General features: G+C 40.1%; 1 protein-coding gene across 4 annotated transcripts in view; it reads left to right on the forward strand.

Moving 5' to 3' along the window:
- LOC150079838 (myelin regulatory factor-like) overlaps positions 1-14,736 on the forward strand; it is a 138,031-nt gene that overhangs the window by 90,226 nt on the left and 33,069 nt on the right. For 2 of the 4 annotated variants that reach the window (XM_090382687.1, XM_090382690.1), the window contains 4 exons: positions 4,650-4,852; positions 8,419-8,555; positions 8,706-8,892; positions 11,172-11,367. In XM_090382687.1, the coding sequence (XP_090238813.1) occupies positions 4,650-4,852; positions 8,419-8,555; positions 8,706-8,892; positions 11,172-11,367 (723 nt within the window). The remainder of the gene's footprint in view (positions 1-4,649; positions 4,853-8,418; positions 8,556-8,705; positions 8,893-11,171; positions 11,368-14,736) is intronic. The other 2 variants (XM_090382688.1, XM_090382689.1) reach the window with 2 other exon arrangements.

The following is a 14,736-nucleotide window of genomic DNA, read 5'->3' on the forward strand; positions in this document are numbered from 1 at the left end:
CTTAGGAACTAAATAAACTGTGAAAATTACAGAGGACTAATTGACAAGATGATTGAAAATTATCGAAAAATTAAATGCAGTAATTCAATCAAACTCCATTACTTGCACTCTCACCTAGATTTTTTCAAAGAGGTACCAAGGAATGTGAGGTGAATCTATGACCAGAAAAGGGCAGTACAAAACGGGGCATGGTGGAATAGTGTTGAGGATTAGGCGCCACTGGTGGTTCCCACAACTGCGTCATCAATACTCTTGTTAAGAAAACAGAACTCTGTGAATGCCAGAAGTGCGTGTAATGTGTCGTTTGTGTAGTTGGGTTAAGCCCGGTAGGAAAAGTTATGAGGAGAAGGGGTCCCTGTATGATCGCCATTAAGAAAACTGTGGCAAAATAGCAACACCATACAAGGGTGCATTGTCAGCAAACATCCTACCCAACCAAGTCAGGTGGCATATAATCCTCCAATGATGGTCAGGTAGAGGTAGAAGAAGTATCCAGTCCAAGAATGGGGCCAGTTCTCTAGGGTTCCAATAGCAAGTTACATTTAGTTAAATCCTGTTGGATCTGAATGACATAATAACCTTGTCGTGCTTTGAGCCTCCATGAGAAGCAGATGCAGGTTGGTAATCTTGGTCCGTCCGGTAAGTAAGCGAGGTCATTTGGCTTGGAGACTAGCACGTGTCCATTTCGTACAAATAGGAGAGAATTTGGTAGTTCTTGCATATTTAGTTACCATGAGGTGAACTGGACGAAGTACACCCGAACCTCGATACAGAAGAGGCTTTCAAAAAACATTTTAAATAAGTGTGTTAAGCACCAAAGCGACTAAGGCTATTAGGCGTCAATATATTTTGTCTATAACTGAATGTATTCTTTGATAATTTTCCGTTCGTTTTCTGGACAAAGAATCTGCGTTTCCAGGATTTTTCGAATTCAGGCTTTCTCTATGTCTTATATGAAAAAGGCGATTAAAACCACTACGCTACTCGCCAGTAATGTTTTATTTTAAAATGGTTATAACATAGCTATAAAAAATTAAATGGAGGGGCCCACGAACCGACCACGCGCGCCTGAGCCTCTAGATACCGCTGCAAGATCCTAGCTATAATGAGCGACTATCCGGTTCTTGATTCCGGATGATCACGCTGCCCAAAAAAGATTTTTTTCATTTTTTGGCAAGCCATTGATACCATTCAAAAACTAATCATATTCAGAATCAGCTTTTCCGAATTCATAAACATCAAGAAACGCAGATAAGCAGAACCTTTTTTGAAAATGTCTTAAACCGTTTTATATGTTTTAACAAGAATTTTTAAAACCTGCTTCTTCAATTTACAAAATTTCTGCAGATGAACAATCAATACGTTTACCGCCCTCGTGGGTTGGTAGAATCGCCATCTTACCAACACCGGGTGGGAAAGACCTGAGACCGTCGATCATGTGAGGAATTTTTATGGGCCCTTTTCACAACGTGGCCGAGTTATCGGTCTCAGGTTTTTCGTCCATCAAACAGTAAATCCACCATAGAACACACAAGGTGCAATATGGCCTTAGTCCCTAACGCTCCAAAACCTGCCCGCGTGGGTAACACAGTTGGTAGGATCGCCGTCCTCCCCCCACTGAGTGGAAATGACTTTAGTCTGAGTCCCGTCGGTGACGTGAGGAATTTTTAAGAGCTTTTTCACAACGTGGCCAAGTTAATCGGTCTCAAGCGAAGGTAGCATGTTTTAATAATATGTTTTATTATATGAGTGGTAAAATGGTACAAGATGGTCATACACTCGCTTTCAAGCAAGGGCGTTATAACTTTCGATTTGTTTCACGAAACAAGGGAGATATTCCGATTTCTTTTCTCCTTCGTTTTCTTATAAAGTGTGCAGGTCACCGCTGGCAGCAGGATGATTTATATTTAAATGTCAGAAGGTGCAAATTGGATCGAATTCCATTTTATGCTGTTTGAAGGTGTTGAAAGCTACTGTGAATGCCCTCTTTGTGTGCACAGTTCCCGTCTTCGGAAAGCATGCCACAAAAGAAGCTTTAAGGAAAGTTAATCACCAAGATAGTCGACTAAATATTTAGCAGGAACTCACTATTTCACTTTTAATTAATTCCGCAATTGTGAAAAAACCTGTTTATTTGCAACCGTGTGGCTCAGCCCGATACAGATCACTTTTGCACGATATCGCGTTAATTAATCTCTAGCCCCTGTGTTTGCCGTGGGGTCGAATTCTAGTCACGCACGACTACCGACACCTCCTTTCCAGCTTATTTACATATGTCACCTTCTTCAGCGAATTTAACTATCGGGTTATAAGAGTACATCAAGTTTCTGATCACGACTCGTTTTCTATAATCTTTGTCTGGAAAATACTTCCCGTTGATCTGAGGCCGAGGAGGTTTTCTGTTTATGTTATGGGTGTGATAAATCTCGCTTTAATTGCGCAGTAGTAAGGAAGGAAAAGCACTCCACTATGGAGTAACAGATTTATTTACTCCAGGTGCGAAACTGTGTAGCTATTCCTATAATAAATTTCATACAACAATCTAGATTTTTAACTAGCTGTTCCACATTCCTTCTTTCATCTTTGACCTCATCCTGTTTCTTGGCAGGGCTGCAATTTTCTTCAATTCCCTTTTATTCTTATTTTTCTTGTTTATATGTCCATCTTTCACAATGGTGTACAATAGACCATTCCAAACTGTTGAGTTGGACGTTTAGTGTGTGTACCAATAGGTCAATGATGGTAGAGACACCCATCTCAGAATACAAAGAGGGTCATCAGTCCAGACTCACTTCCTTCAAATCAATGTGGCATATACTTCCCTCCCATCTATTGAAATATAAGAAAAGACGTTGGCGTAGACTTTTAAATAACTCTCTACCTTACTCAAAATTGTGACTTATATGATCCAGAACTTCAACTGCATAATGCAGAAGCGAAAAAGGTGTGCCGGTCAGAAGAATAACATTTTTATTTGTATCATGCCTACAATTGACCCTCGTAGGCAAAAACATTATGGGACCATGGACCCAATATGTACAGTTTAGACACTGATGGCCACCAGGCTGATGGAAGTAATGTAATCGTCTGGGAAATGATTTATTTCGGTTGAGGATATATAGGACAATCAACCCTAATAAAACATTCTTCCACCAGCCAATGTGGTGCAATTGTAGGACATTTTAAAGTTACCTTCGAGACCCATATTTTAATTTTTTTCTCAGGATGTGTTTCGTAATCTGGTGGAACTCATTCCGTCGTTTGTTCAAGTCATCCGTCCTCAACATAATTAGAGGGATCGTCATATTTCATTGGGCACTGAGTGTATATAAAATAAATTGTTGTAGTAGGATTTTAGGAGCTTCGGCGACTAAGGCCATATTGGTCCGTGTACATTGTGAGGTCGATTTTCTGTTTGCTGGACGAAAAACCCGAGTTTCTGGGAGGAAAACCATGCTACCCTCTCCTGAGACCGACTAACTCAGCCACGTTGTGAAAAAAGGTCCATAAAAATTCCTCCCGTCATCGACGCGACTCGAACTTGGATTTTTTCACCCGGTGTTTGAAGGACGTTGATCCGACCAACTGTGCTACCCACGAGGTCTGTTTGATGGATGAAAAACACGAGTTTCTGGGAGAAAAGATCATGCTACCCTTGTCTGAGACCGACTAACTCAACTACGTTGTGGAAAAGGCCCATAAAAATTCTTCTCATCATTAACGGCGTGCGGAGAATGCTGATTATGCGAACTGTGCTACCCAAGAGGGCTCTAATTCCAAAACAAAACATAGGGCTTCTTGAAAGGGTCTGGAGATTGGCCACATACTTAATAAGATCAGCAAGAAGGCGATCATATGAGAAAAGACTTCGAATATGGTGGTTGCAGAGCTTGGAAACCAGACACCTTGGAAGCGACTAAATTGAGAAGGAAATAGACTCTGAGAAAGCGTATTCCAGAATTAGGGCCATCAATTTAAAATGCGGGGAGAAGAGGTTTAGAAAATGTAGGAAGTTTTCTTTTAGCCATCGAGTTGTTAATTATTGGAATAAATTGCCTCCATGGGTATTTGAGTCTGACAACTTGGGGAAATTCAAAGCTTAGCTGAATAGATACCTACGTAAGGAAGAAGTCAAATAGGTGGGTTATTATTTTTATTTTTTGACCGATGTTGCAAAAGTCTCGGGCTTGTCTTAATTCTCACAACAGAACAAAATTGCCTTTATAACGAGTTGCCCTATTACTGCATTATATTCAACAGCGCTTTAGCTATATTACAACTTTGAAATTTGATTTCGCATTCCTCATAGCTACTCACATCCAACAATTTCTTTACAACTGTTTTTTCTATGTGTCCCACTAGAGACCACTAGGTATCTAATGAGGGACCAGTTGGTCCTGAAACAGGCTGTAATAGTAGTCTCAACTTTTAAAAAAATGTCCAACTAACATTTTAGAGATGCCATTTGTTGCAAATGCAAATTTGCAACTCGTTGCAAAGGCAAGTTTGTTGTGCTGTGAAAATTCCAGTCCTTACAATGAAACTACTCCAGTTTTTTTATGATTATTGTTTCATTAAAATGAAGAAAATAAATAGACATATTATACGTATTAAATACTCAATGTCCTTAACCTTCTTCAATTTTGCAGCCTCATCAGGGTGGTCAAAATTCTTTGCCGTCTCATTCAGTAAGTCACCCTCCTGCACATCATCTCCTTACTTTGAGCACTCCTGGTTCTCCCGGATTGGGTCAACTACCACAACCTATACTCACACCGCTAACAGTTGGAAATTTACAGCAGCCGACGCCATTAGTGACACCTACCGGCCATCTAGGAAGCTTATATGGAAAGTAAGTATTTATTTAACTGTAAAGAACTTCGCAATCATATTGGATATACTTATAGTTTCTTGTTAACATTTTTGGTAATCCCTGTGATCAGGTTTTTCAAATCTGTTTAAAGTTCCTTCTGATATATTAGATAATTTTGTTTTTCACTCTCTCCAGGCTAGACATAGTGTTTTATCTTGTACGATGAATAAAGATAAAGTTGGGCGCTACAAATATTTAATGCCTTATACCATCATAATAAATTCATCGGTTCCAAAGGTAAACCAGTTTTAACGGATCCGATCCCTTAATTGATTTAAGCAATTTACAACAAGGACAGCGGAAGTCAATGGCTTACAGGTTCTATGTCAAGAAGATCGGTCTAGTTTTTATGAATGCTCAACTCATTTGCGTATAAAACTCATATATAACCATGGATATCAAAAGATAAGGTTAAGGAGGCTGGTCAGACCTCCCCCAGATGTTAAGCAAGCTGAGATTACGCTTCAATATAAATAAAGCTTATTTGCTCCCTCCTCCCTCTTTCTGGAGCTTGTTCCACCTGAGAATTTATGTAGATGTCCTTGTACAAACAACAGTTTTCCTTAAGTCACTTTCCTCATGAAATCGCATTAGGCTTCTGTTTGTTCTTTTAGTACTCCTAGCGTGAGTATCCATGACCATTAAAAATAGTTTATGTGAACTGAAGATAAAAAAGGGAATAAAACGGCGTCTACAGGATCGATGAATTGCTACAGATTATATCCTTTGTGGCTTCTGAAAATATAAGACATTTCAATGGTTGAGGAAATTGATTTCAAATCACATACACTACTCTCCAAAAAGTATCCGGACACATCACTTTCATGGCGTCACTGCCTCTCAATTCAATAACCTCTAGGACCGTCCCCTGAATCCTCTTTGGTCGCTATGGCGCACTCCACCTTCCTTGGCAGGCTTTTCACCAACGAACGATAAATTACAACGGGTGTAGTGTAGTGGTAGTCTTCCATCTTCTCAAAAAACAATGACCATTGTAGCTACCGATTTGGATTGTGTTGGTTCAGACCTTATTCGAAGTTCCAGTTCATCCCATACATGTTCCATAGGGTTCAAATCGGCCCTCTGCGCTGGTCATTCTAACTTTTGTACATTCATATCCATAAACTAATCTCGAACAACACCGGGGGTGTGGCATGAAGTATAATCCTCTTGATACAAACACGGGTCTGTACCAAAGAACTGCTACATTGTAGAGAGCATATAATTGTATACAATGTTAACGTAAGCCCTGTCGCTCATGGTTCCCTGCACAAGCACCAATGGTTATACAATGAGAAGCAATGCCACACCATAATTACTACTCCTTTAAAATTCATTGTTGACCCAATGCACTACAAGAATCCTCCACACTCACCCATCTGATCGGAATTGGGTGCAGCGAGATTCGTCACCCCAAGGGTACAGTCAGCTAAAATCAATTGTCTCTTAAGATCAAAAGAAATACATACAGTATATACTACTCTCCAAGAATTATCTGGAGACATTGACTTCAAGTGTTGGATCCTTTTTGACACTCCACGCTCCTGGGTAGGCTTTCCACCAATGCAAAATAGGCTGCAGTGGATATACTCCTCCATTCCCTCTCCCTGCAAAACAGGACCAGTTAAGCTACCGATGTGGTCCTGTTGGTGTGGCCCTCACCAACATTCCATTTCGCGTGGCTTAAATATAATAGTTAGTGAGTGCTCGGCACAGACTAGCGGTGGGAGTGTGGGAAGCGCCTCTGGCATAAGCCGCCGATGATGTAATAACTTCCGTGACGCATTTTTCGTGAACAATCAGATTTACTTACTCCGTTGAAGAATCCCCCAAGGATGTTTCACATCAATAATAATAAATAAATTATAAAAATAAAATAACAGTGGTTGTAGAGTGAGCAACGCAACAGAACTGCGCTAGTACGCACAGACAGCCATGTTCTAAAGCTAAACACCATTACATTAATTTATTTTTTTAATTTCATATTCAATCGGCTTACATTTGTTTGAAAAGTTCACCGAAGACGATTTCAGACTAAACTGAGGACGGGGAGCAACTTTCCCATTGAGAGAGCTACAAAAAAAAAAAAAAAAGAAAAAAAAATGGTTGATTATGCAAAATTTAAATTTAGAAAAGTAAAATCTAAACGGCAACATTTATTTCAATTTTAGCATCAAATTCAAAACTTTAAGCAGAAATATGAAGGAAAAGGAGCAGACGACAAATTCAAAAATGTAAGCAGAAATATGAAAGAAAAGGAGCAGACGACAAATCACTTAAACGTAATGTAGAATCTCTTCTCAGGTATAATGTATTAACATTGAATAACTTTGTAATAAAGATTGACTTCCGGTAATCTCCACCAATATTAAACAACCTGTTTGAGGGCGTGGCATTCAATTTACGCCTGAATGAGAATCTCTAGTGACAGAAACGACATCTAACGATAAAAAATTACCATAAACAACTAATTACAAAAATATAAAACTACAGATAAATGTAGTTGGATGTTGCAAAGCTGTTCAACTACATTGAACAGCTTCGCAAGCTAGAGCAGTGGTAATTTCCATCTGGTCGTGTAAGTCAAAGTGATCATCGTCGATGGTGATTGCTGTGGTGTCAACAACAGGATGGTTGGACACTGCTGGAGGAGGACTGGAACGTGTGTGCTGGTCGAATGAGCCCAAATGCCTAGCGCAACATGACTTATGCCTTCATGTGTGGCTCAAGCAACACGAGTCCATGGACCCATTGTGCATGGTGCCCACTATCTAGGCGGTGGTTGCTTAACATGGGGTATATTTTCCCATCAAGAACTAGGACCCCTGATTCGTATGGACCAACGTTTCACTGGTGAGGCCTACCGGCAAAATATATTCCTCAAACCTTAGGGGACCTTGCCTGGTTTATTTTTCCCAGACAGAAACAGGACGTGTAATTGGGCCCGCTCTGAGCACGAATGGTTCAAGGAATGCAGTGAAGATATTTCCCATCATGATTGGCCTCCAAATTCGTCTGACCTCAATCCAGTTGAATACTTGTTGAACTTTTTGGAATGGGAAGTGAGGTGTATGGACACGCAACCGTCATATGTTCCGACAATGCGGATTCAAAGTAGTCCCCATTTGAAGAAATGCACTTACTCCAACGTTTCTGCCATTCTTCAAAAACATGTTGGAAGTCATTTTTCGACATGCATTTGCGAATCGCCTCCGATGTCTTTACAACTTCTGACGCCTGCAAAGGTTTTCCTCGCAGCTCCTTCTTTAACTTTGGAAATAAAAAAAAAATCGTAGGGTGCAAGGTCAGGGCTGTAGGGCGAATGAGGAATATATTTGAGTTGACATCTGAAAATTTGACCGACAGCCAAGGCCACACCGTGTGAACAAGTCAACTACGCAGTTGCTATGTGAAACAGTTTGGTTTGTTCTTGAATTCCGCAGCTCAGCTAGAAATAGCAAGAAGTACGGTTGTTCATGAACAGAACTTTTAAACAAAGCAACAAATTGCATTAATTATTAAAGGATTTGTTATTTTATTTCCAGCAGCGATGATTTTATGTGCGAAGGACTCAGCAGCCCTGGCAGTAACCCGAGTAAAAAGAGGAAGCTGTCAGACTCCCCTAAGTCAGACGTGAGCAGCAGCATCCTGAATGGCATGGTGCACATCAAACAGGAACCAGGTACTGGAGCAAGTCTGCTTTTTTAGAATAACTCCAATTTCATTTTTGCATCTTCCCTTACATTTAATTAAATGAAAATAAGAACTGGAAATCTATTGAGGCTTGCCTCTTTGTAAAGAAGGTTGGCTTTAACTTCGTTTCTCTTGCCAGTAGGTCTGTCTCCCGAACCGCGAAGCACTGGTACGATGCTGCCACCTACCGACGACGAGTACAGTTTCGACTTTGGAGGACCAGAGAACAGCAGCATGTTCCTCGACGCTACCTATCAGTGTATCAGGTTCCAGCCCTTTCAGCAGAACACGTGGCATACTTTATGTGACAAGGACATGAAGGACTTGTAAGAACCCTCTCTCATTTCCCTCTCTCACGCAACCGTCATATTCTTCTCTTATTCCTCTTCTCTTACTTTTCCTCATCTGTCTCTCTTTTTTTCCTCTCTTACTTTTCCTCACACTTTGCATCATATGTCTCTCTTATTTTCCTCTCTTACTTTTCCTCACACTTTGCATCATATGTCTCTCTTATTCCTCTCTCTGTTTCATTCTTCTTTTCACTTATTCCTCTTCACTCTCTCTTTCTTATTCTCCCTCTCTTCTCTCTCTCTCTCTCTCTCTCTCTCTCCCTTTCATTCTTCCCTCTCTTCTCACTCTCTCTCCCTTTCATTCTTCCCTCTCTTCTCTCTCCCCCTATTATCCCCCCCACTTATACTTTCCTCTCTCTCTTATTCCTCTCTTTTTTCATTCTCTCATATTTCTCCTCTTTCATTCCTCTTTTCTTTCTATCACTAATTTCTCTCTTTTTTTCTCATTTCGTTTTCTCGCTCATTTCGCCTTTCTCTCTCAGTCATTTCTCTTTTTTCTCTCTCCTATTTTTCTTCTTTCACTCTTGTATTTTTCTATTCTCTCCCTCATTTCTCTCTTTTCTCATCTTCTCTCCCTCATTTTTCTCTCTTTTTCGCATTTCCCTCTCTTCTCTGTCATTTCTCTCTATTCTTTCTCTCTTCCTCATTTGTCTATTCTTTCTCATTTCTCTCCTTTCCCACTTTTCTCTGTTTTATTCCTCTTCTTTCACATTCCTATCTTCTGTCTTTCTCTCTTCTATCTTTATCTTATTCATCTTCTCTCTCTCTCTTTTCTTCTTTCTATCTTCGCTCTTTTCTCTTATTTTTCTTCTTTCTATCATCGTTCACTCTCTCTCTCTTTTCTTCTTTTTATCTTCGCTCTTTTCTCTCCCCCTCTCTCTCTCTTGCATTTTCGTCTTCACGCGACCTCATTTCTCTTCTCTCTCTTATTTCTCTCTCATTTCTCTGTTTTCTCTCTCGCATTTTCGTCTTCACTCTCCCTCTTATTTCTCTTATTTCTCTCATCTCTCTTTTCTTTCTTTCTCTCTCTCCCTCTCTCTCTCTCTCTCTTGCATTTTCTTCTTCACTCTCCCTCTTATTTCTCTCATCTCTCTCTTTTCGTTCTCTCTCTCTCTCTCTTGCATTTTCGTCTTCACTCTCCCTCTTATTCATATTTTCTCTCTTATTTCTCTTATCTCTCTTTTCTTTCTCGCTCTCTAATTTCTATCGTGTCTCTCTTATTTCTCATTTCGTTTTCTCTCTCATTTCGTCCTTTCTCTCTCTCTCTCCTTTCTTTCTTATTTTTGTCTACTCTTTCTCTCTTCCTCATTTCTCTCCTTTATTTCACTTTTCTCTATTTTCCCTTTTTCATCTCTCTTTTCTTTCTCTCTCTTTTGTCCTCTCTCTCTCTCTCTCTCTCTCTCTCTCTCTCTCTCTCTCCTTTCTTTCTCATTTTTGTCTACTATCTCTCTCTTCCTCATTTCTCTCCTTTATTTCGCTCTTCTATTTTCTCTATTTTCCCTTTATCATCTCTCTCTCTTGTCCTCTCTCTCTCTTTCTCTCTCTCTCTCTCTCTCTCTCTCTCTCTCTCATATTTCCCTTTTCTGTCTTTTATTTCTCTCTCTTATTCCTCTCTCCTGTCTTTCGCTATCTTATTCCTCTCTCGCTTAAAAATTTTTCAACTTTCTTTACTCCTTATAAAGTGTTAACATGAGTGACTAAATGTTAATCAGTATTAATATGATCAGGATTTTAAGTTAAAAGCTAGATAACACTTTCCATTGCATAAGGCAGAAAAAAAAAAAAAGCGCTGTTTTCGGGATTTCACGTATATTTTTAGGCGAGTTAGCATATATGCGTAATGCGCCTTTGTTTTCACCATGTCCGTCCGTCCGCATGTAACAACTCAACTCCCAGTAGAATATGAAATTTTATATGCGGACCTTTTAAAATGATTTGTCGAGCCATTCCAAATTTAATTACCATAAAACGACCAGAAATCCACTAATTATTATTCCTCTGTCCATTCGTCCGTCCGCACGTAATAACTCGATTCCCAGTATACGATTTACACGAAATTTTTTGGAGCTTTCAGAATTTGTCGAGCCTTCCCAAAATTATTATAACTGTAAACAGTAGAACCTCGTAAATTCGGCATCTCGTTAATCCGAATTATTGAAAATTCCAGGTTTTTGAAGGTTATGTATATAGACTAATGTTCCAGGGTAATTTGTTATTATTTAGAGATGATGCTACATCCACTCTTCTCGTTTCAGGCCTACCCCTAGCTATCGGGTGGATGCAGACAAAGGTTTCAACTTTAGTAACGCAGACGACGCATTTGTGTGCCAGAAAAAAAACCACTTCCAGGTGACAGTCCACGTCCAGCCATCAGGACTTGCCCGCTATGTACGGACACCGGATGGACCAAAAGAACTTGAACATTTTTACCTCCACTTCCACGGTGTTAAGGTAAGTTAACTTTTGAGAAGGAAGTTATTTTTTTATGGAGTTATCTCTAAAAATTTCTCCCCTTTCTTCAAGCATCGTCAGCATACGTCGTATCTGTTCGACTGACCGTTCTGAAAGAGTCGCTTGTTGAAAAAGGGGACTATCTAGATACGCGTTCCCGTAAGTATCCATCCCTATCGCCAGCGTTCAAGCGGAGTCAGGAAGTGTAATTGTGATCTTATCATAAACCACAGACCTGCCATTACACTCCACGAATGGTTAGTTACTGGACCCCGACTGCCGTTTCACCTCGTATACTTCATAAGACGCCGTTCGAAATCCCGAAAGGGTTTCGCCACAAAACCGTAAACAGAGGATCTCACAATACGGGAGCGCAGATAACGAGCGATGACGTATTATCTTTGATAACTTAATACCTATTTATGTTGACAAGGTTAGAAATGGACTCATTTCAAACTGCAACAGTAGCCATATTCTGTCCTACAATTATGGCACAAATCATGGTAACGATCACCAGCAGTTGTATGGTATTAAGATAGTGCCTATTTCTTACAAAGGGGGGAATGACCTGTAGCGAAGAAAGTATGGAAATTAAGTAGTTTACTACCTAAAAGCGAGAGGGCGCATTTATACCAAAAAATAAAATGAGTCACATACCTTAGTGGTAGTTATCTACACGGATATGTTAGCTGCACGATCTTAAGAAAAACAGAATGACTTTATTAATGTCACATGGCAAGGTTGGCCCACCATCGTGTACGTCATAAGCTCTAAACCATACGGTAATATTTTTCTTTTAATTACAATGAGTTATATTATGATGTTGGATAATAAAGTAAGCAGACGGATTTTGGGGAACAGTGGTAAGGTGATTTTTGGATTTCGTGACAGCATGGATGGAAGTGCTTTGTGATATGAGTTCTTTGGATTCAGTTTGTTTTGTGGTAGCAGTGTTTCTTTCCTTGCCCTTAAAAGTGCGAAAATTGTTGAACCCGAATTTTTTCATCAAATTGTAGAAAAATTCCAATATTTACAAAATGCTATAAGTTTGCTAACCACCTTACAGAGTCGCACAATATGCAAATTATTCAAGCCTATAAAAACAAGGGTTGCAACCACTTCATTCCCGTTTTTTGGCTGGCCCAGTTGGAGAGTCACATCTCAAGTACTCAGGACGGCAAGGCATCGTCGTTTAGATGGTCCTTTGAGATGGCGAGCCATTGAAGGACTTGAAGACGAGCAGTCGCAGGTGGAGGTGACACGTTGGCTTAATGTGTCACGCAGTGTCGTCTCTGCACTATGGTAGCAGTTTCAGGAGACAGAAACCATTACAAGAAGAGCTGGCCAAGGGCTACATCAACAAGAAGAGATCGCTATCGGGTTCTAACAGAAAGACGAAACCCTACGATGTCCTGTCATCAACTGTCTCTTGAAGTTGCTGAAGCCAAAGGTGACACAGGGTCACACATTTTCAACCGGACTGTGTTAAGAAGGCTCAATTCAAGTAGACCCTACGCAAGGAAGCCGGTGGTTTGTATCCCATTAACCCCAAACCACCACAGAGCTCGTCGAAACTGGTTCCATGAACATGTGACTGACTTGGAGTCCTAACAAATGGGGTGAGTTCTGTTCTCTGATCAGTCCCGTTTTAGCCTACAAACAGATTCTAGACGTTATATCATCTGAAGACAAAATGAGGAATTCAGTACCATCCCTCCAACGTTAGGGAAAGGGACACTTATGGTGGTGGCCGTGTACTCGTGTGGAGCCGCATCCCTCCATATTTTTGATAGGAGTACCGTAACTGCACAGAGGTACCGAGAATATATCCTCGAACCCTATTGCGACTTTTTAGGGGTGCGGTTGGCCCCGATTTTTTTTTTTTTTTTTCATGCACGACAATGCCACTGCACATAGAGCTCAAGTGGTGGAGGAATATCTTGAAACTGAAGGTAGCTAACAGCTACCGTGGCCAGCACGGTCTGAAAGATCAAAATAAGTGTATATGAACTGAAAATCAAAACAATGAAGGTCTTTCTCAGTGTCAAAGGAATTGTTCATTAAAATTTTGTTCATCTACTTACAGCAACAAGACATTCCACCTTCAAATTTTCGAGCAGTGCATTCATCGAAAAAGTCGAAGTGTTTTCGGACAAGTGGTTCAGGGCAATGCTGCTGTACCAGTGAATGGCCTTCCAGAATATCAATTCCATCAATGTTTGCACGCATGATAAAGACGTTCTGATGTTATTATTAGTATTAATATTGACATCCGGAAGCAAACTTAAAATAGCATCGGCCAAAATAAATAAACAAAATACGCTTTCCCACTAATAATTTGTCTAATTCTTCCTTAAATTTATTTAAACTACCCACTTCCACAACACCAGATGGAAGTTTATGCTAACAATCAACAACCCTCTGACTGAAAGCAAATTTCCAAATATATATCTCGAAACCATCCTTCCTCAATTTGAATTGTTGTCCCATCGTATGTTGACCGTGCAAGAATACAGATGTCATCAACATTTAGCTTACTCAATCCATTTAAACTGATCTCCAGGTAATTCTCCAATGGGGCAAAGATAACGTTGTTGATTCCCATCCTTCCATCCTTCTAAAACTCAGTCCTGTCTTATATCTCGAAAAAAGAATTCTTCTGCCTCCTGTGCTAATCTTCGATGACACTCGGATTTCTAGACATTACATATTTCTATTAGGGATTACCCTGATTTCTAAATCTCTCGTCAATACAAATATTGCTTCCTCTGCATCTAAAAAACTAGATTTTCTCATTTGCTCTCGGCTTTCCTTTTTCTAAGCAGCTATTCACTCTGTACAAATTTCAAATCCGTCCTGCCATGCAATCTTGTTTTTACATCTGGGATGGTGCCCGAATAACCTCTCTCAGGCTTCTAGATTCTATTCAAAAGGAGTAAATTAGGTTAATTAATGACCTAACTAACTCCGTCTCTCCACTCTGTATCTTATGTTGTTGTGTGGTTTTTAGGAGCATTAGCAACTAAGGCCATATTGCTCCGGGATATGCGGTGGTCATTCCCTGACCTTTCCGCATCCTCCATATTTGGTGGTGACGGGCTCGAACCCCGGTCTAATCAAGAAGCGTGTGCTATGCACTGCTGCTCCTTCCCACCTGGCTACGGAGTCGCCTCTGTATCTTATAGGCGTTCTGTTTCTGCTGTATGCCTTTCCTATAGATGCTACCATGGGCATTGTTCTGAATCAACATCCTGTCAGCCAATATCCTTTAACTGTCCAACTTCAAACTCACAGAACCAACTTCTCTTCTATCTCATTTATTCCTTCAACTTTCATTTTTTGGAACAACCTCCAATCATATTTCCTGAA

This window comes from Mastigoproctus giganteus, chromosome 10, assembly GCF_048544385.1.
Source record: "Mastigoproctus giganteus isolate SK-2022 chromosome 10, ASM4854438v1, whole genome shotgun sequence".
NCBI lineage: Eukaryota > Metazoa > Arthropoda > Arachnida > Uropygi > Thelyphonidae > Mastigoproctus > Mastigoproctus giganteus.